We start from the raw sequence: 24,976 nt of genomic DNA on the forward strand, positions 1-24,976 counted from the left end.
AAAAAAATAATTACTTCCAAAATGATTCTGAGGTTTATGATACCCAACTGGATGAGGTAAGACAGTGCCATAGTGCCTCACTTACAGAAGCAAATCCAGGTCTCCAGACTCCCAAGACCAATGAATTAAAACACCCCTCAGTTTGCTCAGCTTCACAGCTAGTATTGCAGCCAAGATTTGAACCCAGCTCCATCCAGTGCTCTTCCCATTAACTCACAATGTCCCTTACAGGACACTAAGGTACAGCAAATGTGTTGACCATCATTGAGAATTCTTGGAAATCAAGATTACACTTTAGGCTTTTTACTAAAAAAGGACTCTCTCAACTTATAGGGCCCTTTGAATATATCTTCAAGAAAACAAAAAAGTTGCCCCCCCAAAGAGCCTCATTGCTCCTCCTAATGTCGCAAGATGTAGCAGTAGTGAGGCCGTGCTGACGAGAATTTCGCAGGGCTATCTGGAGCCCTGGTTACAGGAGATGTCACCGAGCGCACACTTGTGTCCGAGTCAAGCTTCAGCCTCTAGTTGTTGGAGTAACACTTGCAGTAAGGAAGCACTGACTTCCCAAAAAGGAGGTGACGATTTAAATTTTACAAGGTGTTTTTTTTCCCTCTCACAACAATACTGCAAATAGGAACTGTGGTATCATCCCCATTTTACATACGAGAACACCAAAGCTCATTGACAAAGGGATTTATTCATCCGTGAGCACAGGGCTACTAAGTTTTGAATTGATTCTTGAACTCACAACTTCTGACCCTAAAGGCTAGTGATCTTTCTCCAGTAGTGGCCCGACTTTCCTGTGCCAATCCCCAACTTTAAGGACACCACTGATGTGCCAGTCTCGAGACAAAGAAGGTTTTTGTCTTTGCTCAAACACCTTCCACATTTTAATGAATTAACGAAAGCGCCCGAGGTGCTTAACAATTAGTAGAGTGTAAAGGAGGAAAAAATGTCCAAAACCAAGTTTTTAGTCAAGATCTTTATTGATCTAACTAACAGCAACCATTGGTGAGTTTTCCTATGTTTCCAAATACCTGTTGGTTTTGAAGAACAATTAAAATAAAAACCAAAGCAAAAACAAAAGAAAAACCCCACAAAACCCATGGAATTATACAGAACTGCCTAAAGGCCTTGGCTGGCAGCCTCTGATTTCCATTCAGAATGATAATGAAAAGGGAGGGAGGGGGAAAGAGGAGAGGGTGAGGAGGTGACCAGGGGCAGGGGAGGCAGCACAATTTCTAGCTAGCCATAGCCTTTTTGATTCAGAATGGCACTGAAAAGGGGTGAGAGGACAAGGGGATCGGCTGGACTGGGCTAAGGGGAATGAGCATTTTCTTTATAAAAGATTTAAAAAGAAGCTTAAAATGGACACCCAACATGCAAGTGTCCTTTGGGTTCTCCAAGACACCTTCAAGGCCTACCTCACCCCCCTTCAGGAAGAGGGCAGTTTCACCAAGGTAGAAATAGATGGATTCCATCTTGAGGTGAAGGAAAGGCACTGGACCACCAATGCCCGGTGATACTAACACAGACATGGGGAAGTTAGTAAATGAGATGGACCATTCATCCTGCTCATCTAATCTGATCTCTATCCTACACATAGGAAGGGGCTAGTCCCATAGTTTCAAGTAAATTACCCTTGGCACAGATGGGTTTGTTTTAAGATCAGCACTAAAGAGTAGGGAGAAAACATGGGGATTAGAATGGGCATACCATCCTTGCTCGATTCATGGAGTCTTCAGAGTCTGGGGTGGTGAGTAACTTCAGGTTCAAGAGCCAATGCCCTCTAATACTGAAGAAGAAACTTCCCTTTCCAGAACCCCATTTGGCCAGATGATTATCAAGTTTCCAGGCATCTCTTCACCTGCTCCAATCATTAGGCAGGGGGCAGAGTAAGAGCTTAAACACCTCAGGGAACTTGTTTCATCTCAGTCACATTCCCCAGAGCCTTGACACCCCAGGCATAAAATGCAGTCTGCCAGGTCTGCAGAGTTCAAGGAAAGAAGTATATAGCAAGAGTAATATGAGACCCAAAAGACCTTTCATGTACTTGAGCTTTAAGGGATCAACTTCCAGGACCAGCCCATAGGAAGCAATTAATATTCCTCAGAGAGATAAATGGGAAAATAAATAATCCACGTACCAAACAAATTCTTATAGTTTTAAAGGGAAATTTACGATTTTGACTTGGCCTCCAGACTAATGGCAGAAAAACCTCAATTCCAAAACAAAAACCATGAGTAAAACAATGACAAGACTCAAGTCCCTGGGAACGGGGGCCCACTTGCTCTTGGTTCCGAGTCCATCTTTATTTAGGGAAAGTGAAAAGCTACGAGTTATAGGGATGGTCCAGAATCCAACCAGATTCCTAAGAAGGAAGCACTCGCCTCAAAGGAATCCCTTTTACCAATGTGATTGGGTTACGCAGATTAATAAAGATCCCACCAACTGCCCACAGACCTACGGTCCAGAGATGTGCAAAGTGGGGAAAGCTCTGAACCAGTGAGAAGGGAGCAGGGGAAGCGCTTTGCTTTCCTCTGAGGGATGATTGCCAAAGGAAGGGGAGACTCGAATTCCAACTCTGCACAGGGCATAAGACACTAGCCTCTGCAGGCCAAATGCAGGCCAACAGGACACAGAGATCTCTCCTGCAAGATGCCTCCTAATGCGACCATTTCTGTGGTTGAGAGCACAAGGCAAAGTGCCAAAAATGGTTTAGAACGAGAACCCTGAAGCAACCGCTCCAATAGTTAAGCACTGAGCTTGGGAAGAAAAGAGAAGGAACTTGAGAGAGGATTCCCAACTAAACAGTCACAAAGACACAGCCACCTGAAGCAAAAATTTTAAAACTGAGTTTTAAAATGAGTAGAACTCTTGCACACGGCAGACACTCAATAAATATTTGATGGCTTGAATGACCGACGGCGAGAGAAATAGACACCAGGTAATTTTGCAGCAGGCAGGGCTTCAACCTTCAAAAGAAAGTGTGAGTCAGCACAATTGTGTTGCTGGGAATAGAGAGGGAACTTGAGCCCAGGCCCAGTGAAAAGATCCTCTTTGAAAGCTCCCACACAACATTAAGAGGGCCGCTGAGCACAATGAAGTTGACTTTATTAATACCTACTTTCCCACAAATGGCAGAAGATATCAGATCTGATACTGCTTGTCAAGATGAAAATGCAAGGAATAACTGTAAATTATGGAACAGCTACTAAAACTCTAATAATTAGATAAATCTTGACACCCAAAAATGTAAAGAACATTTTAAATGCAGGAATCTCTAATAACTATGAAGGAAGAAAAATGTCTGCTGAGAAAAGCAGGAACAACAAAATTTCAACAGAGGTCAAGGGGCCAATCTCCCTTTAAAAACATACATCTACCCAAACAATGTAGGTGTTTTAATTGGAAAAGCAGGGAAAGGTATAAGAGGTCTTCAGGTGCAGCCAAACACTTAGGGCCTCTTTTCTTGTCCCAGCTGATCTGGCTGTCCTGCCCCTAATCCTGCCCCATTTTAATCTAAATCCTAGTAGGGCGCTCCCTCTATCTCGACACATTCTAATGCCTGGTATTCCTGCCTTGAGCTTGGCAAACCAAGCAATCTTCTATGTTTCTGAACTGGTTTTTCATATGCCATGTCTTCTTCTCCTCGGATCCTGATCTATTATAAAGATTCTGTTTTGACCCTGTACTGTTCCCTCAATTCAAATAGTTCTGTCACAGCTTCTGAGAAGGAATGGCCTGAATCCCTTGATCTGGCAATTACTGAGTCATACTCATGAGATCTAGAACTGGAAGTGACATTAGAGGTCATCTGGTCTACCTCTTTCTTCTTTTACAGATGAGGAAGCGGAAGCCCAGAGAAGTTAGGTGATTTTCTGCAAGTTAAGAGAGAAGACTCTAACCTAGTCATCAGAAATGAAACCCTGGCCTTTAGGACGAGGAGAAAAATAGCCTCTGTGACTATGGCAGGGCAAAAGGGCCCTGGCTTGCTGAAAGTCAAGAAGAAACACAGACTTGTCTCCTCCTTAAAGGGGGAGCCCATCCTTACTCATCATTCATTCACTCACCATGTTTGACAGCAGTCGATCTGTGGGGTGAGTTTTAAGCCTTCAGAACACTCTTTTTTTCTCCTATTTTAGCTTTTGGCAGAGTCGGTCCTAAAGACATAGCTTAAGCTCACTGCTTTAAGCCTTATTTTCAGTCTTTAAGGTGTAAAAAAAAGAAAACAAACAAAAAGATGCTTGCACCAGCTTCCTAGAAGGGTCATTTCACTAAATCCTAGTGGTCTTCAGCATCTGATCATTCATTCAATAAACGAGAACATTAAAAGTACATTTTGGATCCAGTGAATCAAATTTAGAAGAAATCTGATTCTTGACCTTCCAGATGTTGCTGCTACAACTGGCAGAAAAGTAGGTTGTCTCCAGAGACACAGAAGGATAAATGCAAATTAAGGGTTACCTAGACTGCAAGGGCCCTATTCCTACAAGTTTATTAAATACCACTTTAAGGACCCGAACTCAAGGAACTTCTAAGAAGAAGATATATTAGCCCATAGCATCTAAACACCACCTCCTAACACACATTCATTCTCATTCTCATTCTCTCTCTCTCTCTCTCTCTCGATCTTGGCTGGAGTAGGGTTTTCAGGCTGGTGTCGTGGCCTAGTTTAATTAAAATCATTTAATGAGAGATCAGAAAACTTCTTGGGATCAGCATCAAAAGAGCATTTCTTGCAGTCTCACATTTGGGGTCAAGACTTTCGGTCTCAGAGTGAAGCGAAGCGAGTGTAAAAGAGAAAAAAGGACTTGGTTGCAACCTTCTCCTCAAGAGAAAACAAATTATCACAATAGTTCCTTGTTTCAAAATTGAGTTTCTAATCAATACTTTGTGTTCAATGAAATCATCAAGCTTTCCCATGTTAACATTGAAGCTCAAACCCATCAATAGACTGGATGCTGGGCTGTAGCCCACACAATGTCAATTTCTGAACTGGACCAGAGAGATCCCAATAGGGCTCCTTATGTATGCAACTTAAATGTTTTTTAAGAACATGGAAAGCCACCAAAGTGGGGATGTAATTTTTTTTTTTGGTATGGCCACTTTTGTCATCTCCAAATTTTTACATGCAAAAATTCCCTAAACACTGCAGATGCAGCTTATTCCTGAGAAACATCAATAATTTCCAAAGATTTCCGCTCCTTTAACTATTCACATTTTGTAGTAGAAAACAGAATTAAGTTCCTAAGACATCCTTCTGCCTCATGTGAAAATGTATTCAACATCAGGGTCTTTTCATAGTTCAGAACGAAAACATAGCTTTTTAAAAAACTGCACAGGCGGAGTGAAAGTCAGGGAGCTAAGCTCTCAGTATCAGAGCCCAAGACTCTTAAGAAACCACCAGAAACTTAATCAACACAAACCAAAGAGTTCTATGGAAGGATGGGTGGGGACAGCAACAGGCGGTAATCAGAAGGGATTCAAAAGGGAACCAACTGTTTAGAGCCAAGGAAGAAAAGGGAAAAAGCAAGAAAAAGAAGGCTTTGGCCTTTGGCAAAGCGCAAGGCAGAATGGTCTGGTTATACAGAATTACCCACTACAAACCCTAAACATGCACACACAGTCATGGGGAAAGGAACCAAAGTAGGTATCAAAAGTATTGGGTAAAAATAGGAGATGATGGCTTGAGAACAGCAAGCCTGTTCCACAGAGACCTCTCACCTTCCTGATATTGGAAGATGTTTAATGAAAAAGTTGCTGTTCAGAATTTGACTGAAATTGTTTCTAGAAAATAGGTCTGTAGTCATCTTAAAAATAAAGGTTCACTCCTAAACTAGGAGTGTCAGATGTTCTCAGGTACCAACTGAGATCAAGGTACCTTGGATGTCAGGCTGCAAAGCAGACTGGCAGAGTTACAAGAAAATACGGGGGAAACAGTAGTCCAATGGGAAGAGTGGAGAAGACAGGGGCAGGGAGAGAAAGACAGTAAGGGGTGAAACTAAGCCCATGTTTTTCTCCAGTTCTATATCTGCCAGCTACAGTGGGCAGGCGCCAGGAGAAAGTCTGGGTCAGTTCTAAGATCATCTACAGCTTTGTGGAGTACAAGACTGTGAAAGCCAGGGCAACAGAGAGAATGGAAAACTCGTTCGCCAACCTGAGAGAGAAACTGACTCGAGACTCCCAATGTAGCCCAAGCCCACTGGGAAGAGGTCATTTTTCAAGTTTAAGTCAAAGAGCACAGTGTAACTCATCCACCAAGTAGATGCCCACACTGCCTTGGTTGTTGTCTTTACCTTGGTGCAGACGGAGAAGAACAAGGGAAATTAGTTTCTGCAAACAGGAATTTCAGGGGAAAGGAAAAAGAGAAGAGGCCCAATAGCTGGGTACTAATGGCTCCCTCTAAGTACAAAGTTTAAAAAAGTTTTGTTCAAATAGGGAGGTAAAGGGAAAGGATAGCAGGCTGTGGGGGGTGGGGGGGGTGGGGAGAGGTCTTAGACAGTGGACATGACACCCCAAAAGGGAAGGAGGTGGGGCCAGGGAGAGGAGTTAGTTAGTGGAGGACACAGAATCAGACCCCAGGATTCACAGAAGCATTTGGGAGAGCGCTCCTCCCTGGGGGCACCCAAGGTCAAAGTAACTAGCAACTCATTTCCCCTCCTACCCTTGACAGCCCCAGCTGCCCTCATTCAGGCAACCTGCCTTCCTCCCATTCAGTCCTGAAACACATGGGAAACAGGAAGCCAAAGGGGAAGAAAAATGGATGATGTTGAATCCAACATCTTCCTCCCAAGCTCTGTTATCAGCTGGTCACTGACATCTCGCTCGGGATCGAAATGAGCTTTCCACCTTGATGGAAAGAAGGCTGGGAGAAGAGAGGTTCAGCTTTTGCCTTGATTCAGTCAGACTGGGGCCAGAGAGACGGGAGCAGAGGAGAAAGTCAATGAAATGGGGCTAGTCTTCAGATTGTTTGGCACCTGGAGGACGAGGTGGAGACTTCAGTGGAGAATGCTGCCACTGCCTCTTCTGTCTTTTCAGTTCTCACTCCTCTTGGTCAAATCAGGTACACGCAGGTATTGGAGCTGCTGCTGCTTCTGTCATCTGGAGACTGATCAGATGTCCATCTCAAACTGAGCATCATCCCCTGGTTCAGAACAAATTGAAAAAGAAACATTCTACACTAGGTACACACAGAATCAGATGTTTCTCTGTCTTCTAAAGGACATCTTTTATACATCTACTTCAAATCCAGAATCAGATCTTTGTTCAGAACTAACAAACTACAAATGAAGATTAGAAGAGTTGAAAAGGGGGGAAAGGAAACACTGTCCTGTCAACTTTCATCTGCCCTTCTTGCCTCAGTGTCTTGCTTTATAAATTCAGCTGCCTTAGATTCCACAAATCTTTTGCCATCACCCTTTCCCTCCCAGTCCTCCAAACCACTATGTTTTGCTTTGGCTGATGTTCTGATCAAGAAGATGCTCCATAGAATGTGTCAGATAAAAACTTATCTCAAAAATCAGATTGGCAGTCAACTTATTCCACAGTGAGAGCACAAGTCCAAAACTTTCTCAGGAATCCTTAGTTCACAAGTTAGGGAAAAACGCAGGCTTTCAGGGAGTACTGAGATATCTACAAGTCAACCAGCTCCTCCTAAGGCTGTGATCTTTGGCTGAGCTAAGAATTATAACTCTGTTCATGAACAACTGCTTCAGAACCTTGAGTCAGAATGTTGGCTCAAGTTCAGGGGTCACCATCTTTAGGGGCGGACAATTCTGCCATTTCAAGGATAGAATTCACTTTTTTTTTTAAACTAGAAAAATGAATTTAAAACTTCAGTGATGTGGAAAAAGGAAAAATGTAAGCCTCATGTTCCCTTCCCCATGAGCCAGTTCTTTGATACCACCATTTCATCAGCAGAGAGTATTCTCTCCCCTAATGAGGAAACAATTCCTCTGTCATTTAGTAGAAACACTTTGGTGGTTAAACTCATCACCATGCAACCAATGTGGTGATGACCCACTTCAGACTGACATCAACTGGTCCTTAGATAAGGGATTCAGGGTCTGCCCTGGAGCCTGGCGACAAGGCCTTTCCAGCTCGGTGGCATCTGCCAGAGAGATATCTCTGCCAAACACGACACCATAGAACTCAGGGCCACTTCTGCCTCACAAGGACCCAAAGAGGAAATGAAAGAGATAGAGGGCCAAGGGGAAGACACAGGAAGATCTGAGGCTCACAAACCTTCAGAATCTGTTTCAAGACAATGCCTTTACTTGGGTCTTTCCAAAAATGAGGTGATTCAGGCTAATTTCAATACACTCGTGATGGAAAAAGCCATCTGCATCCAGAGAGAGTACCATGGGTTCTGAATGTGTATCACAACATAATATTTTCACCTTTGTTATTTTTTGATTGCTTGTTTTTTTGTTTTTTTTTTCCTCTTTTGGGCAGCAGGATAGATGTGGAAATATGTTTAGAAGAATTGCACATTGATTTCCTTACTATCTAGGGGAGGTAGAGGGAGAAAATTTTGGAGCACAAGGTTTTGCAAAGGTGAATGTTGAAAACTATCTTTGAATATATTTTGAAAATAAAAAACTATTATTTTTTTAAACAGAGAATTAGTGAAAAAATAAAACAAAAAAATCAAAAGACAATGTTTTTGCAGATGACCATTCCCTTCTTTCTATGTCAACCCCCTTTCTATCTTCTACTGAGTCTGGACTAAAATCTTCAAGAAGAAAAAACCTTCAAGATCATTTCTAAAACTCTGATAGAGATACAACCAAATCTTTATGTAAAGAATAAATTTTATTTCACTGCTACCTAACATTAAACTACAGCCTTACCCTACTAGTCTTCCAAGTGTCTCTCCCCACCTTTTCTCTTACCTACAGTAGGCTTCCTGTCATGATTGTTCAAATTGTTCACTTCCACTTTGGAGTCTTCAATCAAGGCTCCAGGACTGGTGACTCCTGGAATATTAGGGAGGTGGCAAGGCGGAGTTTGAGCCATGGGAGAATTTCGACGATCCAACAGGAATTTTCGGTCATAGATGATTCGGGTTCCTAAGAAAACATGAGAGTAGAGGAAAAAATGGGTAAATTAAAGCAAATTGTGTGTTTATCAGCATATTCCTTGCCAAATGAAATGAACAAATACAACCCAGCCTTTTTTCTTAAAAGCTTTCAAATGAAAGATTAAGCATTAGAGTATCTAGCCTCAGGTTAACAGCTGCCAGAGAAACTTTAAGATATTATTTCTTTCTTGCCCTATTTGCAAAAAGAATTGGCTTCTCTCCTTCCTACAAAAAAAAGAAAAAAAAAATTCCCCAATGATAACCAAATCCAATTGTGCAAAAAGATGACAATGATGTGTATTTAAAGAAAACTTGAGAGAAGGCAAAGAAAATTCTACACCCACAGGATATGGCTGCATAATAGCTTTCCCAGAGCCATCTCTCCAAGGCCTCTAATGTTAATTCAAAAAGAGTTCACAAGAAGTTCCTGAAAAGCTGGCACAGTCTATCCAATCCCTTTGCTCTCTCTCTTCTGGGGACTCTGCTTATAAAGGAAGCCTGTGGCTTCAAGAATGAATTCCAAGCTGTTGAAGACTGGTCAAATGCCAGACTTCAGCCATATATGCAACTTCTTCCATTTAATAAGACACACAGACATCATTCATTATGATTTCAAGCGACATAACACTATGCATACTGAAACCCTGACTTCTGCACTGGAAATGACTATTATTTAATCATCTAAAAAAAGATGAGCTAATGCTCCAATCTCTGCTCTGTCATATCACAGTAGAACTGAAAACAGGAAACTGGATCAAGAGGAAAGAGAGAATAGGAGCCCAAGATGTTCAAATCAGAGACCTGGAATATGGAGCTATATCAAGTGCTTATCCATGCCTCGCTATCTGGAAGGTGACAGAGATCCTGATGATAGAACAAAGGAAATAGACCACAATGAATTTGAAAGGGTAGGTATATCTGACCAGAGATTAACATAACTTGAGAGAAAAATAAAATACTATGAAAAATAAAACAAGTAGACATTTGAAGTCGGGAGCTTCATTCCTAATTATTCTTTGACTTTGTAGAGCCTGTGAATTTCTGCATGTCTCAGCTACAATTTTTCTTCCTTCTTATAATATCTAATTTGGAGGAATATTCCAATTAAAGCTTCATGCTTAACATTGAGCATCTGCTCATTTTAAAAGATAGTTCAGCATAAGAGGGAAGAAATAATCCCCATCACAGACTACATAAATATGGACAATGGAAACATCAAGAAAAGTTAAAAACAGATTTCTTCTAACCATTATATGATTCTTGCAGTCAATAAGAGGTCAAAACCTTTGAGCCCAAATTTAAAGTCAGAGTTAAGATATCAATTGTAAAACACATTAATATGGGAACCGACCAACATGACAAACAGGTGAGAAGGTATAGCTAGTCCTTGCAGTTTTACCCAAGAAGGATTAGGAACCTACTACGAAATGCTGGGAGAGATAACAAGTTTACATAAGCCATCATCCCTGTTCTCATCATGATCATTCAATTATGACAGTAAGACAAAAACCAATATATGGTGTGATATGACAATATGGAACAAATCACACTGGAAAGGGATGTAGCCTAAATCAAATGGAAAGGAATTGTCAGAAAGATGAGGTGGCAGAGCAAAGAAGGCCTTGAAATTAGCAATGGGATTAGAGCTTGAGTCTGGCAGAAGAATCATGAATCACAGAAGATCATGGCTAGATTCCATGAGGAAGACTATCCTGGTAAGAAAAATTTATAGAAGAGAAAGTGGAAGGGCACTGCAATTGTCTAAGTGGATAGCAACCTAAATCTGCTCCAAGTCGACAACAGTAAAAGTGAGAAAGCGGGTGAGCCATGGCCTAGAACCTAGAGAACCTGGCAAAGATATTGAACTTGGGCTGGGATATGCTGAGGGGCAGAGAGGTTCAAAGTGACTTGTCCAACATCATAAAAGCTGCAGCAGCAGAGCCAACATTCAAGCCCACAGCCTCTTTCACCAGAAAAGGTTGCTGTTCAGGCGGCAGTGGGATCTCCAGGGGGAGTACTCACAGAAGACTGCGTGGGGAAGCCCTGGGCAGCTTCTGATGAGCTAGAGCAGTGAAGTGACATAAAATGACAACATCAGAGCTGATGAAGCCATGCTGGCTCTCAGTAATCAAAATTTCCCTTTCTTTGATGTCCACAAGTGATCTCTGATAGTATATCTTCTGTCTTTTGTTATCCCTAGAGCCTAGGAGAGTGCTTGGCACAAAGTAGGCACTTAAATAAACGTTTACTATTTATTGACTGACTAGGTAAAGACCAAGTTCCTTTAGGCTCCATCTTGTAGCTCTATCCTCCTCATTTCTCACTATCGAGGTACATGAAATTTAAGTCCAGCCAGAATGATCTCCTTCCTAGTCCCATCCCCCCCTTTCCCATTTCATTTTCCATTCTTCATACATCTAAGATTCTAAAACTATTCCTCTCATCTGGAACGTTCTTGCCAACACCAAACTCACACTATCCTTGAAGGAACAGTTGAAGTTCAACTTAAGAAAGTCATGGTTTCTTAAATTATTTATTAGAGAGAAGAAACCTTTAAAGCTGAGTGTGAATGGATAACTTGTTTTCTTAACTAGATTGACGCAACTTGAGACAAGGTGAATCACTTACACTTCTTATATACATACATACATATAAAATGTATGTATAGCTACCTAACAGGGTACACTGCACAAAGCAAGCACTCAAGATATGTTTATAACCCACAGTGCATAGAATACTGGGCCTGGAGTGAAATGAAAGCCTTATCTTACCGAGTTCAAATCTGTCTTCAAACACTTAGTAGCTGTGTGACATTGTACAAGTTGCTTAACCCTATTTGTCTCAGTCTCCTCATTTATAAAATGAGTTGGAGAAGGAAATGGGCAAACACTCCAGTGTCTTTGCCAAGAAAATCCCAAATGGGGTCACAAAGAGTTAGACCTGACTGAAAAATAACTCTTTCAGTTCTGTTCAGAACATCTGACCAACTTAAAAAGTCAGCAAAAATCCTGCTCCACCCTTCTTATGACAATTTATTAAAACTGTATTCTGGATTAGCATGTCAGAAGACTTGGGATTTTGTCATCCAGTCCTAGGTATCTATCACCTTAATACACAATACCAATTAATTATTTTCTGATTTAACAGTAAAGCCAAGGATGTTACTATCCTTGCATGAATTCCTAAGGACTGTAGCTACAGTAGTACAATTCCATTTTACAGATGATAAAAATGGAGCAAGTTGAAATACCTACCTAGTCACACTGTTAAAAAAAAGTGTGTGGGGGAGGGGCGGGGGGGAGGGAGGTTAGAACCCTGGGGGACTGAGTGTTCAAATGCTAGCTTTGTCTGTGCTCAATTTGTGATCTTAGACAAATCATTTCTCTAGCTATGATTATTACTCATTTATGTAAAAAGAATGACTCCAAAGGCAACATGAGGTTCTGGGGGAAACTAATCATGGTCCTCCTGATAAGTCTTACTTTCCCATTTGTTTCCAGTTACTAAAATGGCCTTCCTGAGCAAATATACAGGATATTTATAAAGGGACACTAATGGTCTTTGATCCAAGAGTGTTGTTACCATAGCCCAAGTTTAGTGCAGGAATAAGGCTCTGAGACTTACACGAATTGATGCTGAGTGAAATGAGCAGGACCAGGAGATCATTATATACTTCAACAACAATACTATATGATGACCAGTTCTGATGGACCAGGCCATCCTCAGCAACGAGATCAACCAAATCATTTCCAATGGAGCAGTAATGAACTGAACCAGCTATGCCCAGAAAAAGAACTCTGGGAGATGACTAAAAACCATTACATTGAATTCCCAATCCCCTATATTTATGCACACCTGCATTTTTGATTTCCTTCACAAGCTAATTGTACAATATTTCAGAGTCTGATTCTAAGCAAAATAACGTTTTGGTCATGTATACTTATTGTGTATCTAATTTATATTTTAATATATTTAACATCTACTGGTCATCCTGCCATCTAGGGGAGGGGGGGGGGGGGTAAGAGGTGAAAAATTGGAACAAGAGGTTTGGCAATTGTTAATGCTGTAAAGTTACCCATGCATATATCCTGTAAATAAAAGGCTATTAAATTTAAAAAAAAAAAAAAAAAGAGAGAGAGAGAGAGAGAGAGAGAAAAGGAATAAGGCTCTGAATTGGGAAGTTCAGGAGATTCAGATTCTAACCTTGGCTCTGAGGATTACTTAAGGGAAACTCATTTAAGGCTCCTCATCTTTGAAATAAGTCAGGGACTGAGCTTGATCCTAGGGTTTCATTCAGTATATTATCTTATAATCCTGCAATTCACAGACATTGTATAAGTAACAAGGGCCTGGCTAATCCAGCCTCTACCAAAAAACCAAAAGCAGGGCAAAGGAATTAAATATAATTATTCTAGTCAGGGCTGGGAAATTCACCTTACCTGAGAAACTTTCTCTAGAGCAAAAAATTCCTGGTTTCTGATTCCAAAAAAAAGGCAGCCCAGCCCTGCCAGGTGACAGCCTGCCTCCGGGAACAGTTTGACTTGGTTAGATTTCACAGATGAGGTGCTATACGTACTCTTAATCCCTTTAATTATTAACAGTGAACATCAGGATTGATGTGGAGAAGTAACTTATAAAACTCTCTTGCAATTTGCTTCCAAACTCCAGGAATCCTCTCAGAGCTTTGCACCAACTTGACCCTTTTTGTTAGAAGAAATACTTATTAAAAGAAACATCAACCCCCTCAAGTCCTCACAACCTTGCCTCCCCAGGCCTTTCAAAGCTCTTTATGTATAGCAAGAAGAAATGATGTATGTATGTATATAAAATGTGTAAGTGTGTGTGTGATTTGTCTCAAGTTGAGTCAATCTAGTTAAGAAAAACAAGTTATCCATTCACACCCAGCTTTAGAGGTTTCTTCTCTCTAATAAAAAATAATTTGAGAAACCCTGACTTGCTTTAAGCAAGCCTCCTCTCCCCAAGCCCACCAACAGCACCACGAAGGGGTCCCATTCAGCCTGGGCTGCTCCTACCTCTAAAAATCTTCCTCCACCTCTGCCTCTTTGGCTGGACTCTCTTGTTGATCCTTCTCTCTTAACCACAATGTTCTTAAAGAAGTTCTGCCATCTTTGGGGAATCTCATTCTCTACTCTCCATTCCCAATCTCCCTCTAACCTTTTACTCTATCCTCCACCATCCTAATCAACCTAAAGCCTGTCTATTGTCTTTTTTTTTTTTTTAAGAAAAATCTATTTCTCCCTCCCACATCCCCTCCATTGAGGAAAGAAAAAAAACCTCTAGGAACAAATAAATGTAATTAAGCTAAAACAAGTTCCTAAATTGACTCTGTCCACAAAATATATGTCTCGATCTGCACCCCCAGGCTGTTACCTCTAGACAGGAAGTGGGTAGAATGCTTCATTAGCAATCTTCTGAAAGTCTACTTGGTTAGTGCACTGATCAGAGTCAAGTCATGTGCCCTTAAAACATACATGGTTGTTATTGTATAAAGTGCTCTCCAGGCTCTGCTGACACTTCTCAGTATCCATCCCATCAGCTCCAATCTTACTTCAGATCCTCATGTCATCCGGACTACAATGCCTTCTGTTTGTCCTATATCCAGCTTTTCCCCATTCCAAAACATCTTCACATTGACACCCAAATGTCTCTCATGCCCTGCTGTTGCTTGTGTGATATCCTTTACTCAAAAACCTTCCCTGGCTCCCCATTGTCTAATTATCAAGTGAACAAGCATTTATTAAGTTATTTACTATGTTGACAGAAACTATGCTAAGGATTTGGGATTAAAAAAAAAGAAGGCAAAAACAGTCTCTACCCTAGAGGATCTCGATTGATTAGAGGCAACAAGCAAACAACTATGTACAAGATATTATAGGATAAAATGGAGATAATTTCAGAGGGAAAAATAGTACTAAATTTAAGGGCGCCTGGAAGTGGGATTTTAACTGGTACTTTTAGGAAGCCACAAAGTAGAGATGAGGAAGGAGACCATTCCAAGCATGAGGAACAGCCAGTAAAAACATTCAGAACTGCACTTACTTAACCTATATCCAATTGCTTGCTGTCTTAGAGGGAGGGGGAAGAAGAAAAATTTGAGAACACAAGAGTTTTGCAAAGGTGAATGTTGAAAACTATCTTTGCACATATCTGGAAAAATAAAATACCACTGGAAAAAATAATATTAAAAAAAATTCAGAGCCAACAGATGGAGTGTTATGTTTGAGAAACAGCAAGGAGAGCAGTGTCCCTGGATCACACAGTACAGGTCCATACATGAAGCCTGGAAAAATACTTGGTCATGGAGGGTTTCCGAAACTCAGATTTTATGATCCTGGAGGTACTGTTAGGGAAGGGCACAGTCTTGCCTCTAATATCCAGAGCCTTCCGGAATTTGTTTCCAACCTATTTCTTCAGATTTATTTCATCTAATTCCCCCTTACCCACTTCAAGTTATTAATATTTATTATCTGAACTATTACACTAGGCGAATGGGTTTTTTTTCCCCTATTTTAGTCTCTTGCCTCTTCCAATCTATTATATACATTCCCATCAGATATGTAGCTCCAATTCTTCTAGATACAGCAGGATATTTCTTTGCTCAAGTCTTCATGGGCTTCCTTTTATCTACTAGGTAAAAACATTCAAAGACCCAGCCAACTTTTCAAGGGCACTTACACCATACATAGATACTCCAACCAAAGTGGATTGCAGTTGCATTCTATATATTACATCCCAGGGAACTGAAAAAAGGGGCAGGTGTAATTGCTGAGTCATTATCAATTGTCACCAAAAGATCCTGGAGAAGTGCAAGTATTTTTCTGATTTTCAAAAGTAGGAAGAGAATGGAACTCGCAAACTATAGGTCAATGAACTTGACTTCTATTCCTGGAAAAATTCTAGACTAAAACTAAAGTGAATAAATATATTACTAAAGTCTGGGAACATCTAAAAAACAAAAGGGTTGTCATAAAGAATCAGGTTCATCAGGGACAGGTCCTTTCAAATAACTATTTCTTTTTAAGTTTGGTATATAATTCAGATTTATAATTTGGTATAATTCATAATAATTTGATAAATTATAGATTAGTTTGCCCAGATTTGTGGAAAGCATTTCACAAAACCTCTCCTGCTATTCTTCTGTAAAAGTTGAGAGAGATGTTAACAGAGTTAGGTGAATCAAGAACTGGATGAAAGTCTGATCCTAATGTTGTTTATTAATGGTTCTTTTTTACCTTGACAGAGGTTATTCCACAAGAAAGCTGTTGGTACCTTATACTGAATTTTATCATAAAACCCAGAAACCCAACCATACCTTTTTTTGTTTTCAATTTTCATCTACTAAAAATATTCTTCCTACAAAATCAGCAACCCTAACATCCCTTCTATGATATCATGTTTACATAAAATCAACTGTCATTGTTGGGCAGGGTATAACTGTGCTTGCCATCCTAATTTTGTTTATGCTGCTCCCTCAAATGCTTTTTACATATTCATCAATCACCTGTAGACATCCTAGTCACTCTTCAAAGTTAACCTTAAATGCTGCCTCCTCTCAAAACTTTTCCTGACCTCCCAGACATAGAGAATTTTCCTACATATGATCTCATAGCAATTAATACTCTTCACTTGTACTATGGTCATCATATTCTAATCTGTGCTATACTTATCTGAATACATCATATTCTCATATCATAGGCGCCCTGGATTTACTTAAGAGGGACATTTAAATCCTTTAGAAAAACAACCAAACTGCATACCAAGCACTATGCTAGACCCCGAGGCTACAAAGGTAAAAATCAAACAATTTCTGCACATAAAGAATTTACAGTGTGTCAGGCAAGACAATTAATAACACAAAACCTGTACAACTGCTTGTTCTGGGAAACCTAGAGAAGAAGCAAGGTAGCAATGTGGAGAGAAGACTGGAAGCATGTGACATTGACTCCCAAGTCACTACCTATTACTACGTGAATCTTGGACAAATCACTGCATTTCCATTTCCTCCTCTATAGAGTATTTCTATCACTTTGGAACCTCCCCCTCCCCCCAATATTATAATTCTGTAAACATTAATTACAAACATTTATTGTAGTTAAAGGATATGAACAAAACAGTCCCCAGAAGCACTGCAAACCCTTAACAACCATATGGAAGAAGGCTCCAAATCACTAATAATAAGACAAATGCAAATCAAAACAACCCAGCAAATTGGCAAAGATAGCCACTGATGAGAATAGTCAGTGTTGCACAGGGGTGAAAGACCACTGGTGCATTGGTGGTGAAGCTGAGAATCAGTACAACAATTCTGGAAACCAATTTGGAATTTTGCAAATAAAGTGATTCAAGATCTCCCTAGGTTTATGCCCTAATGAGGTGACTGATAAGAAGTCTTCAAGTACATCAAAATATTTATAATAACACTTTTTAGGACAACAAAGAATTGTAATCAAAACAGATGCTCACACACTGAGAGAATGGCTAAACAAATTGTGGTTCATGTATGTAATGAAACATAACTTTGCTTTATGATGGATGCAGAAAAGTACGAAAAAAGCTATGAGATCTGATACAGAATAAAATCAGCAGTACTAAGAAAACAATATATAATTGACTACAGCAGAGTAAATGGAAAGATCCAATCAAAAATGAATATTGCAAAATTAAAAAGCATATGAGACCCCAAAGATATGAGAAGATACCCCTATTCTACTCCTTTGCACAGGAGGGAAGTCCATGGGCATAGTACTCTGCATATATTTTTTAAAATAACTTTTTATATACAAAACATATGCACGGGTGATTTTTCAACACTGACCCTTGCAAAAACTTCTATTTCAATTTTTCCCCTTCTTCCCCCCACTCCCTCCCCTAGATGGCAGGTAGTCCTACACATGTTAAATATGTTAAAGCATATGTTAAATATAATATATGTATACATATTTATAGTTATCTTGTTGCACAAGAAAGATCGGATTTAGAAAGAAGGTAAAAATAACCTGATAAGAAAAAACAAAATTCTGCATAATTTTCAAACTGTTCAAATGGGGGGGAAATAGGAAGGAAGGAGAGAAGAATAATTTATTACGTATTTACTATATACTAGGAACACACTGCTTAATACTTTACAATATTATCTGATTTGATCCTCACAAGAACCCTATGAGGTAGTTGCTATTATTAGTCCCAAATGAGGCAAACAAAAGCTATATAGAACTTGCCCAGGGTGACATAACTTGTTAGTGTCTGAAGCCAAATTTGAATTCAATCTTCCTGATTCCAATTCCAGTACTATATTCAGTCCCACACAGCTGGCAACATAATGACATACTCATCATTTTTGCTGACTTTTTTTTTAATCTCCCTTTTTCTTCAAAAAATTTTTAGCAACAATGAAAATAAAGTCCTGATACACACACACACACAAATACCAAAAATATACAAATCTCTGGAGCAGGGAACCAGCAACTAAGATCAGTTGGTATCTGAGCTGAGCCTTACAGAAAGGTAAAGGATTCCATGAGACATAGATTGAAAGGGGTTGGATTCCAGGCATGGATAGAGAACTTGCACAAAGGCTTATAAATGGGAAATAGAACAGTATTTATGAGGAGCTGTGATCTCTACATCCCAACCCAGGAGCTTAAAAAGTTCACATAAGACTCCACAGCTAGCAGGCCAACAGAAGGTTAATGTAGGTCTAACCTAAGGTTTTGGATTAAGCTGGCAATTAATCCAAACCAACTAAAGGTGGGCAGGGACTAAACTTCTTCCCTTCAGGACTGAATTCCTCAGGCATTTCTTATCCATGGACGTGTACTCCCTTTGTCAACAAGGACTGGAGAGGACAGAGACAAGTCATTTACTGGCTCTGAAAGAGTGGTTGGCACAATAGAAACTCAAGAGTAAGTGACTTTGCCTAAGGTGCCATAGAAACTTCATGGATGAGCAAGGAATAGTCCTGTTTTTCCTTCTCTTCTACCCATAAACCTAATTCTCTCCCAAAAAGGAACTAAATTCAAAACAGAGATCCTACAGAAAGCTGGTGGTTTTAACTTTTCTCTCTCCTTCTCCCAGAAGTGCCTCCTTCCATGTGTGTAATCAATGTTTGTGGAACTGAATGTGATGCCCTCCTGTTTCTTCGGCAATTCTGTCACAAAGAATCTCTGCTTGCCTTTTCGTGTGACAAATAGTAATGGGAGGGGCTTTTAAACATTGTATGGCCTGAGGAAAAACACATAGGAATATAAGCAGTACTATAAGTGAGAAGAGAGCATGGTAGTATGGAAAACCTGCCTCAGATCTGAAGTCAGAAAACTGGGTTGGAGAGTCAGCACTATTAATTAGCTATGTAACAAGAATAAATCACTTAAAACTCTCTGAGGTTTAGTTTCCAAATTGGTAAAATGGTCCTTCAAATACATGATTCAAAGAAATGAAAATGCAGTAGAACACTGGGTGACCAGTGAAGCTCTGTATATGGAAAGATCATTTGTTCTTATATATGAAAAAGAATGAGAAAAACAAAACAAAACAAAGTCTACATAATTTTATTCGGTTCTTCAATCACCTTTCAAAAGAAGGGCTTTGGGACTTTCTAAAGATACCACCTCCTGAGCAATAAAGAAGCAGCAAAATGCAGAAAACACCAGTGGATTTTAAATGGATTGGGGTCTGTTATTTAAAGTCAACGGAAATAGGTTCAAATTTCAACTCTGCTATTTATCCTGGGTGATCTTGGAAAAGGCACTTAGCACTCCGTTTGGGTCTTCATTTCTTCCTCTGTAAAATGAAGGAAGGGCTAGCCTAGTCAAGTTTTGTTTTGTCTTTTAGTGTTTTGTGTGTTTGTTTGTTTTTTACAGTCTCACTTTCCATTTAGTTAAATAAAGGGTGCATCCTATTCCCTCTCCAGGAAGGAAACAACCTTGAAAAGAATTGTAAACAACGTAGATGCCCCCCAGGGGCATGAAAGTAAAGGAATACTAGTGCTCCATAAGAAACAACAAATGTGAAGTCTTAAGAAGAATGCAAAAAGTTCCATGAACTGATGCAAAGAGAAATGCAACCAGGAAAACAATCTACATTAGAACTACAACAATAACTGCAAAGAGCAAAACATGGAAAACTAGATGCTATAACTTAATGACCAAGTCTGGCCTTAGAGCAGAGATGGGAAATCACAGCTCTCTCCCTTCTTTGCAATGTAGAATAATCACTATTCTGGTTTTGCTAATAAGCTTGCTTTTTTCTCTCTCTTCTGTTCTCCTTTATAGTTAAGAATGATTAACTGGGAAGAGGCAGGGAAAAGATATATTTAGAAATGAAAGCCATGTTAAAAAAAAAAATAAGAAGTCAATTTTTAAAAATTTAAAAACATCTCTACAAAATTGGATAGATACTACATTGAAACCCTTTCTCCACAGAAGGTATGAGTATTTACCCATGTTAGAAATAAAGATTCTGAGCAGCAGATATTTGACAACCCTTCCTCCCCTAATTCCTACAGGGGTAATTTTGTAAAACTTTTCCAAAATAGGACATAATATTCTGATCATTGGCACATCAAGGCTCCCCAAAGGGGAAACAAATATCAGCAGACTAGGCTGTGAATACCCTTGTCTGCTGGGTTGTTTGGGGGGAAGGAGGTGGAATTTTAGTCAATGTTATTTCTTCAAGATTATACATTTTTCTTGCTTGCATTCTATTTTGCTGCTTTTTTTTTAAGTGGTTTGATTTTTTTTTGTGTGGAATGATAAATTGTATAAATATGTATGCATATGTTGGATTTAACATTAAAAAAGATTACACATTTTTCCCCTTTCTAGGTTGTAATACACTACTGTGTGTACATAGAAGACACCAATGAATACTGACTTGAATTCAACTAGGGAGAGAAAGAGGAAGGAAGAAACAGAAAGATTAATAGGAAGAATCAAAGAAAACAAAGGAAATCTATAATCAGAGAAATTAATACTCTTTTTATAAAGTATATAAAATATTCCTGCTACCTTAAACCTGTCTTTTATGATTAACATACTGTACAAAGGGAAAAAAAGTAATTATGTATTTTCTTTAATCAAGAAAAGAACCAGTGGCAATCAAGTCTCTACTTTAGCCCTCTAATCTTTGAAGAATCCCAAAGATGGAAAATAACATCTATAAGTATTTATTTCTATGAGTTTAATTTACTGTACTAATTGGAGTAAAATGGCTTTCTGGATTAAATCCAGCAGGAGACTCTTATGAATATGCATAATTCTTAGAGTACAGCCAACTCTAACCTCTCCAGTGATTTCCAGTCTTAACATCTCCTTTTGGACATCTTGAACTGGATATCCTGGGATTCATCTTAAGATCAGTGAATGTAAAACTGAACTCATCCTTTTCTCCCTCAAAGTTTTCCCTCTTTCTAATCTCCCCTATTAGTGCTGAGGGCATCCCCTTCCTCTTATTAATCCAATCATCAGCAAGTCCTCATTCTCACCTTCCACATACACTCTGTGGTCACTGCCTGCCCATCTTAAGTCTCTGTCACATGGTCTTTTCTCCTGATCCAGGGCACTACTGCTGCAGCCTTCTGATCGTCCTGCTTCAAACTCTTTCTACTCCGGTCCATCCTCCACTTAATTGTCAAAGTGACCTTCCTGAGTGGACCATGTTACTCTCTGACTCAATGAACTGCAGGCTTCTTACACCTTCTTATGTGTCATATCTCATCTCCCCACCCTCCAACACTACATGATAGAAAGACACCAACCTCTTTGACGGTCCTCCTGACTACAGATATTTAAAACGTCCCCATGCATGGAAATGTTCTCCTTCCTCAACTTTGCTTCTTTCTTTCCTGATTTCCTTCAAACCCCAGCTAAAATCATGTCTTCCACAGCGAAGCTCCTTAAATTGTGGGATGAGACCTCGTATGGGGTTATATAACTGAATATGGGGATCATGAAAAATGAATGCCCTATGTCCAGCATATCAAGTATGCAGGACCAAGATTTAATTTTTTATGTAAAAATAAACAAGCGCATACATTTCATTAGTATGAAATTTTGCTTTCATCCTTAGGAAACAGTAAAATTATATGTATATCAAAGAAACATTTTAAAAATAAATGTCTCTCTTGACTTACTATCAGTAATGTTTAATTTGCATACCTACTTTATATATCTATAAACCTGGGATGGCATTAAAACTACTCAGGTGAAAAGAGGTGGTAAGTGAAAAAAGGATTAAACTCTACTCTGCAGGAAACCTTTCCTGATCATTCTTAATTCTAGTGTCTTCCTTCTACTGATTATTTCCAATTTATACTATACATAGCTTGTCTGTTCCTAGTTATGTGCATGATGTCTCCCCAATTAATTTGTGAGAACTGTCTTTTTTTTTTAAGGATTTCTTTGCATTTTAAGCCCCTCGCACAGTGCCTTGAATAGAGCAGACACTTAATAAATGTTTATTGACTACAAATTTTCATTAACAATCAGACTTCTTCATAGGATTATGGACCTTAGAGGGCTATTAAATACAGCATCCTCATGATAAAGGAACTGAGGCACAGAGAAGTTAAGACTTGCCCAAGATCATGCAACTGAGAACTTGTCTCGGCCAGGATTTGAACTTACAATCATCTCAAGTCTGAGTTCAGTGCTCTGTTCACAATTCTCAGTCTCTATCAAAAACACCAAAGTGTCAAGATACAAAGAAATATCTGATTCTGAAGCAAACAACAAAAACAGTGGCAAGTACAAGAGATATAGTGGAAAGAACACTGAAGCCAGAAAACGGGCACTGAAACTTCAGGGATGCAACTTGGGGTCTGTGTGATCTCAGGCAGACAGTCAGGAAGCCCCATTGACTTAACTGTCACAAGAAAACCCCCCAAATCCCCTCCAAAATTCTAAACCTATCACTTGACTCCCACCTGAACAAAGGGAGAGGAAAACGGGCCAACATTTCTAGACAACAAATCTCACTGAATTCCAGAAACAAGGAACGGGGCTCCGTCTTCAGAGGCGAGTCAGAGGCCCCTAAAGGCAAAGCGACAAGGTTGTTTTTGAAAGAAGACTTCCTCCCCGGTCGCTATGCCCGGATCGGAGTCGCAGCCAACATTTAGCTCTGCCCAGATCAATGACATATGGGGCAGTCACCGTCGCGAGGTCTGTCCCTCCGCATTTAAAGAAACACGTCAGAAGAGCGCGGGGAAGCAAGCTTCAGAAAACGGCATCCAACGAGCAGGTGCTGGATCAAGCTCGGCAGAAAACGACTAATTTTTCCCGATTCCTGGTTCACCGGAAATCGGGCAACACACGATGCGGCCCACGACGGGGCTGGGAGCGAGGCCTGGTAAACAACTGGCTCCGGGTCCCGCAGAGCTCCAGGCAGGCACTTCCTCAAAACCAGCACGACCCAAGCGGATGAGTTTCTCAGGCCGGGGACTAGTTAAACTGCCCGAGGCCGGGAGCCAGATCCCCTGCAGAGCCAGACCCCCTGCAGAGCCAGATCCCCTGCAGAGCCAGACCCCCTGCAGAGACAGATCCCCTGCAGAGCCAGACCCCCTGCAGAGACAGGGCTCGGCAAGCTCCTGGTCCACGCCCCCTGCTCCAGATCCCGCAGCAGTCACCGCCTCAAAGCCCGGGAAAGCTGTAAGCGTTCGGGCTCCGCTCCGACGGGCAGGACGCGCCCGCGAGCAGCCGGAGGGCAGAGGACAGCCCGCTCCGGGCCCCCGGGAGTGCCCAAGAGGCACTGGCAGAAAAGGGGCTCGCCGCGGGACGCACCGTAACCTCTACTCAGCGCTGGCAAACCCCAAAGACAAAGCGCCGCTCCCCCCCCCGGACGCGGCCGCCTGGACGTCCCCCCCCCGTGCCCAGGCTGGGCACGCAGACAAGGCCGGGACGGATCCCGGGACGCGGACACTCGGGCGAAAGGTAAACAATGGTGCAGCCGAGCTGGGCGGAGGCTCCGCACCCCCCCAAGCGAGCTCCGGGGCTTCCCTCTGGGGCGCGCGAGCACGAGGAGGGGAGTGGGTAAGAAAGGCGCGGGGGAGTCCCAAGGAGCTGGGAGGGGCTGGGGGAGAGCGGGCCAGGGCGCGCTTCAGACGCCGAGCCCCACGTCCGGCTGGCATCGCGGGGCAGCCCGACTCCCGCCCACACAGCCCCGGGCGGACCCCAGGGCCCGGGACAAACCGCTCTTCCACGCGGGGCGGGCTCGGGTCGGCGAGGCCGGACAGCTGGGGCCGCCCCCCGCCCCGGCCCGGACCAGACGCGCGCTCACCCCCCGGCGTGGTGGAGAAGAGCGTCCCCCCGGGCGTGGTGCAGTAGTCGTGAGGTAGCTGCGCGGCGTCGCTGATGGGCACGGTGCGGGTGGGGATGGCCCGGCTCTGGCTCTGGCTGTGCTGGGGGCCGGGCCCGGGGCCGCTGCCCGAGGCCGACGCGGACATGCTCGGGCCGGGCCGGGCGGGCGGGCGGAGGGCGGCGGCGGCTGGGGGCGCAGGCTAGGTCGGGCCGGGCCGGGGCGGGGCTGCCGCGCGCTCTCGGCTCACTCGCCGCTCCCCTCCCTCTCCCTCCGCCGCCGCCGCCCTCCGCCCGCCCGCCGGCTCCTCCCCCTCAGCCGCCGCCGCCGCCGCCCGATCGTCCACCTCAGCCCCTCAGCAGCAGCAGCGGCGACGACGACCGGAAGCGAGCGGGGAGGCGGGGCTCCCGGAAGTGGCGTGTGGGGGCGGGGCCCGATGGCACCTCCCATTCGGAGCCCTACAGCCTCTCAGAGGGCGGGGGGAGGGGCAATGCCCGCTAGGCCTGGGAATGACTTCTTCTTGAAAATTAAATATTTTTTATTTTTCAGTTTCAAATTCCTCCCCATCTTCTGAGAAGGCAA

The 24,976-nt window shown here is 41.8% G+C and overlaps 1 protein-coding gene across 1 annotated transcript; it reads right to left on the bottom strand.

Moving 5' to 3' along the window:
- Positions 1–967: 967 nt before the first annotated feature.
- Positions 968–24,673, bottom strand: EIF4EBP2 (eukaryotic translation initiation factor 4E binding protein 2). Its single transcript, XM_031956825.1, has 3 exons — positions 24,377–24,673; positions 8,898–9,074; positions 968–7,147 (listed from the first exon to the last, which is right to left on the bottom strand). Exons 1-3 carry the CDS (start codon positions 24,540–24,542, stop codon positions 7,116–7,118), a joined length of 375 nt encoding a protein of 124 aa, XP_031812685.1. The 5' UTR covers positions 24,543–24,673; the 3' UTR covers positions 968–7,115.
- Between the last annotated feature and the right edge of the window lie 303 nt (positions 24,674–24,976).

Source organism: Sarcophilus harrisii, chromosome 2 (genome assembly GCF_902635505.1).
Source record: "Sarcophilus harrisii chromosome 2, mSarHar1.11, whole genome shotgun sequence".
NCBI classification, from domain to species: domain Eukaryota; kingdom Metazoa; phylum Chordata; class Mammalia; order Dasyuromorphia; family Dasyuridae; genus Sarcophilus; species Sarcophilus harrisii.

Excerpts from the sequence above, each read along its gene's own strand:
- EIF4EBP2 (XM_031956825.1), bottom strand. The coding sequence starts at position 24,542 with ATGTCCGCGTCGGCCTCGGGCAGCGGCCCCGGGCCCGGCCCCCAGCAC. Across the intron at positions 9,075-24,376 it reads CTTCTCCACCACGCCGGGGG|GAACCCGAATCATCTATGAC; the intron begins GTGAGCGCGCGT and ends ATGTTTTCTTAG. Across the intron at positions 7,148-8,897 it reads TGACAGGAAGCCTACTGTAG|GGGATGATGCTCAGTTTGAG; the intron begins GTAAGAGAAAAG and ends GTTCTGAACCAG.